The sequence below is a fragment of the Pogoniulus pusillus genome, chromosome 22 (assembly GCF_015220805.1).
Source record: "Pogoniulus pusillus isolate bPogPus1 chromosome 22, bPogPus1.pri, whole genome shotgun sequence".
In the NCBI taxonomy this organism is placed as follows: Eukaryota; Metazoa; Chordata; class Aves; order Piciformes; family Lybiidae; genus Pogoniulus; species Pogoniulus pusillus.
Window position 1 is genome coordinate 14,140,956 of NC_087285.1, and position 5,274 is coordinate 14,146,229.

The window sequence follows — 5,274 nt, forward strand, 5'->3', positions numbered from 1 at the left end:
GATCTCAAGAAGGTAGACACCCTTGACTGTCTTAGATCAGAATATTTTCTGGCTACGCTGCTGCCTCTCTACCACCTGCTGATGTCTGTGTGTCTTTACAATCCAGAGCCTGTGCGGAAAAAGGCAAAAGCCGTCATGCAGCTAGTGATGCCATGGTTAGGGAGGTTTCACATGAGGAGGAGGAGAAGCCTGTGCTTCTTCCCAGGCCACAGAGCTGTAGGGCTGGCCCGAGCTCCTGAGCATTCAAGGGCAGGCAGCCTCGAGCCTCTGGTTCAGGCTGACAGGCTCTGGTCCGCTTTGTAGTAACAGACTCAATGTTCTTCTGCCCCTCTGGATTAAGTGTCCCTGAAGCAATGTTTTCTGCGAGGTAGCAGAAGGCCACCCTTTGCCCGGTCTTGAGCCCCACAGGTGTCTGCGCTCCATGCTGTATTAAGGGCTTTGCGAAGAGCACCCAGGGCTCCTCTTCCATTTGTAAGGATAGGAAGAAGATCGGAGCTCCTTATCTGTGCAATTCTACCTCGAGGGATATGTGAGGTCGGTCTCCTTGGGAAGGAGGGATAGAGACTGCAGGCAGCTTCCATTCACTTCTAGCCTTTCATCCCATGTCCCAGGGCCACAGCCACCCTGTCTCCATCCCTGTTTACTGATGGGGCCGATATGGCCAAAGCCGGAGAGGTTGGAGGTTCCCCTAATCGCCTTGTCACCGGCCGGACAATCTCAGACACTCCGAGGATGTTTTGACTGCGCTGAATTACAATGTTTGTTGTTTCTCACTCCCAATAATTGACATTTGATAGCGACTACTGTAAAAGCGTCCGAGAGGCCGGGATTGAGGCAGAGGAGAGGCAGGGAGACGGGCGTTGGGAAGGTCCTTACGCTGCTCCTGGGAAGTTTGGCTTCTCTCCCCTCGGGGACAGGGTGCGGAGTGGCTGCGGAGACACTCCCGCGAGTGCGCCGGAGGAAACTTTCCTCCGATAGAGTCCAATCCACTTGGATTTTATGGTTCGAGGTGTTTGTAACCCCATTGCATTACTTCTCCGCTCCCTGCTCCCGAAGACTTGGAGCGACAGAGGTCACGGACGGGGAGGAATGGGACCGGCCCTCACCCCAGCCCTCGGGGGAGCGTAACTCTTTCGCACGGGCCGTGGGCTCAGAAAGAAGCTTCTAAATTATTTTTGAAAGACGTTAGGATACAAGGAGCATTTGCAGGCGTCAAAGCGGGAATTGCTGAAAATTCGGAAGGGCTACACAAAGCGGGGGAGAGGAACGGCAGGGACAGAATCCCGGAGCATAGGATGGGACAGCTTGCAGCTGGTCAGAGCCCCCGGGTCTGGGAGCTCCGCACTCCCCCCCGCCACGGGATGCTGGGGGGCGCAGGCAGCGCAAGGAAGGCCAAGGCACGCACAAGCTTAAGCCACTCTCTTTAATGACAACTGGCTGATCTCCATCAGCTCGTACAGCAAACGGAAACACGTACCAACGGGCGGCGGGGCGAGGGGTGGACAGTGCATCCATACTAACTCACGGTTTAGTGCATAACCCTATGGGGACCTGGCGGGCCGCAGTGTCTGTATTCCTCGGCCGGGGACTGGGGAGCTCTGTCCTCATCCGTGCGCTGGCGAGAGCCACCGCTAGCCCCACTCCTGGCCAGGTATCGAGTGCCTGCGAGCACAGCCGAGGCCGGCGATAGCAGCCTCGAAGAAGAGACCTACAAGTTATCGTGATATTGAACTGGCTAGGCCATGGGAACCGTATGGGAAGTGCAAAAATTAAACGTGGATCTCAATAATAATTAGTATAGGGTAACAATTAACATTAAAAAAAAAAGGAGAGAGACAGAGTTGCAGGGCTTGGCTAGCTGTTGTTGAGAGAAAGTCAAGCAAAATGACCAGCTGCTTTGTAGGAAGGAAGGAGGGAAGGAAGGGAATTACCGGGGCAAAGACCCCAGTGGAAGAGGGAGGGAGAGCGGCCGGGCGCAGGGGTTGGGCGCCGCAGGCAGCTCCGGGCCCGCCTGGCCCCGTAGGGAAAGCAGCCATCGTACGGAGCAGTGCCGACCTCCCCGCTGGAAATGGCCGCCACGCCGCTGAACTCCGCTGGGATGCCACAAAGAACTGTCTTCGTCCCCCCCTCCCCCACCCCACCCCCCCCCCCCCCGCAGCCTGGAAGTGTCCCGAGACCGGCTCGCAGGCGCGGCCGAAGCTCCTCCATCCCCGACCCCCGGATCTCGCCGGTGGCCGTGGTCCACAGAGGGCAGCAGGCTGGGTGCGGGGGCGCCTCTACCAGGCTCGGATCCCGTGTAACGTGGAGATGCCCGCGTTGCCCTGCGCGATGGGTGTCTGCACGGAATTCAAGTCCCCCACGCTGAAGTTCATAAAGTTGTTGCCGGCTGCCGAGGGCTGCATGGTCTGCATGGATGGGTAGTTGTAGTTGGCGTTGCAGGCTGGACTGTTGTAGTTGGTGTACGCGGGGTAGGCATTGTAGCTATAGGGGTTAATGCTGACATTGTACGGCGAACTGTAGGGAGAAGATTCCCCCAGGCAGGGTTTCCCATCGCGCACCAGCACCGGCACCGCTATTCTCCGGGGTGGAGGGATGCCCACCATTTCGAGGGTCTGATCCTGTCTCTGCCTTTTGCATTTATACCTTCGATTCTGGAACCAAATTTTCACCTGGGTGGAGGTGAGCTTCAGGACGTTAGCTAAATGGTCTCTCTCGGGAGCCGAGAGGTATTTCTGCTGCTTGAACCTTCTCTCCAGTTCGTAGACTTGGGCTTGAGAAAAGAGAACACGAGGTTTCCTCCTTTTCCTCTGTCTGGGGCGCTCGGGATCTTCCATGTCTCTTTTCTCCTGCTCCAGGCTCTTGTGCAGAGAACATAGTTCTGCAAAAAATAAACGGGCAAAGGAAAAACGGGAGGAGAGGGGACAGTGCAAAAAATATGAAGCAGTGTTCAAAAACCGTGAGCACCATCAGCAAGCCCTGTCCTGCCTTGGCCCCGCAGGTACAGTGGTCCCTGTAGCAGTGGGACTGGCCTTGCCTGAGCTTGAAGCACCTCATCAACAATTTTCCGTGGGTGACTTTTTTGTTTGTGTGAAAAAAAGGATGCTCCGTGCATTGATCTGAGTCACGACCATTTGTGCCACAGCCTAGGTTTATTACAAGCACCACGGCCCCACTGGCCTACACCCATTCTAGCAAATTAGAAATTAGATCTGTCGCCCTATTCTGGACAAGATCGAGGCCTCACGTGTCGTCCTGCAGCTTTGCCCGTCCCCTCGGGCAGCCAGCGCGGCTGCAGCCTCAGCCCCGGTCAGGGGAGCCGAGGAGGTCGGCGGGACGCTGTTCACTGTGGGTTTGTACCGCTCTTGCCCCACGGGCAAGAGGATGAAGACGGTTTGACTACTTGCACTCTTCCTGCCCCGATCCCAGAGGCCGGGCGAGGTGCCTCCCGCCCGGAACCCCACACTGTCTGCTGCCCGAGCTGCCCCCGGCCGACAGCCCATTCCCAGGCTGCGGCTCGCTTTACCCCTGCCCTTCCTTTTTCTCAGGTGGGAGGCGAGCCCCGGCCAGCATCACCATACTCATTACCTTTCTTGTCCACCTTGGGGTCCTTGTCCGAGTCCATCTCCACGTAGCTTTTAACGTAGTAGGAGCCGGGGAAGGCTGTGGTGGCGGTTTTGGCCGGATGGGGCTCGGGCAGCTCCTCCCGCAGGTCGGGCAGGGCCGGGGGCTCGGTACTGTAGGTTTCCTGCTTGAAGGTGGCCAGCATGCAGGAGGAGGAGGACAGCGAGGAGAGCTCCATGGAGGTCAGGCCACTCTGATGCTGTTCCAGGTTCAAAATGTCCTTAACCGAGAAGGGCGTCGTTGTCACAGGGCTAGGAAACATTGCGGAGGAGTGCGAGGCTGCAGCCGAAGCTCAGGGTCATGGAAAAGTAGATGTGGAGCAGCCAACCTGGAGCAGTGGTGGAGCGTGGGCTCACGAAAGGGGCACATAGCATTCCAGCGAGTTGCCTTGACTCGTGCACTGAAGGCAGGTAGGACCAGACCATAAGGGAAGGGAAGGAGGGACTAGGCAGTTTTTGGGTGACTTTAGCTTTCTATTGGCCAACATTGCAGTGATGGTATGAGAGATGCAAAGTTCCATGTCACCTAATATAGTAATACATCTGAAAAACATCCCCACTCATTTAAAGGGGCGGCACTGTATTTATCCAGCTTTCCCCCGCTGAGTTTGTTGATCCATTAAAAAAAAAATCCAGAATGGCTTAATGTGTACAAAGTCACTATCTGATGCCATCTATCATACAGTCAGATTAAATAAACAGGCCGGGAGGAAGCCATCAACCAAATATGTGCTGATTTAATTTTTTATTTTTTGTTTGAGAGGGAATGGAGGTTTCGTTTTTAGTATTCTGCAATATCTGATTCCAGGAACTGGAGAACGGGAGTTTGCTGTTGTGTTGGGTGCACTCAAAGGGAAAATCCGTGCTTAAGTTTCATAGGGATATTCTGAAACAGCACAACGCCTGAAAAATTCACTCGATAATAAGAGCCCCCAAAAGCCCCTGCCTGGCTTTGAGGGGGGAAATTCCTGTTGGTTTCTCACCCGGTCTGTTTATAAAGCTTTCAGACAAAAACCCAGCACTGTCTGCAAAACAAGAAAACATAACAAAGCGAAACAAAAACAAACAAGCAAATAATAATTAAAAACAAGAATAAAAAATTAGTCGTGAGGGCAAGAGAGTAGCAAGTCAAAGCAGGAGGCGGATGGGCTGTGACCGGGAGCGGGCGCCCGCATTCCGGGTGGGCACACGGCTGCCGCAGGCCCCTGAATTCACGGGGCAGAAGCGGGGTTCCGTTGATTTAACGGTCTCTAGATCGCCGATTGAGGAGAGGCATTATGGCCTTTTGTGACTTCGGGGGGGCTAAGGAAAAACATATAAAAATCTCATCTGGCGACTTTCTGTTTGCGGACCACCCGGCCCGAAAAGGCTCAGGGGGTCGGCTCGACCCCTTCGAGACCCGGCTCGGCCGAAGTCGGGGGGAGGTGAGACCGAGGCCGGGGACCCTGTCCGAGAAGACCCAGGGGGCTGCGGAGTTCCTTGTCCGGGCCTTGCCCCGGAAAGCCTCGAGGTTGCAGGGAGAGCTGTGCAAATTCTCCCTCGTTCGCAGAAAGGGAAAACCTCCCGAGGAGGCGAAGAACGCGGGCACCTGCCCGCAGCTACCCTCCCTGGTGTTCTTCATCTTGAGGGTACCTGCTGCTGTATGCTTTTCCAC

The 5,274-nt window shown here is 55.5% G+C and overlaps 1 protein-coding gene across 1 annotated transcript; it reads right to left on the reverse strand.

Annotated features, from left to right (window-relative positions):
- Positions 1-2,276: 2,276 nt before the first annotated feature.
- Positions 2,277-3,922, reverse strand: NKX2-5 (NK2 homeobox 5). The gene is made up of 2 exons (XM_064161305.1): positions 3,586-3,922; positions 2,277-2,878 (listed from the first exon to the last, which is right to left on the reverse strand). The coding sequence occupies exons 1-2, from the start codon at positions 3,881-3,883 to the stop codon at positions 2,277-2,279; spliced, it is 900 nt and encodes a 299-aa protein (XP_064017375.1). The 5' UTR covers positions 3,884-3,922.
- Between the last annotated feature and the right edge of the window lie 1,352 nt (positions 3,923-5,274).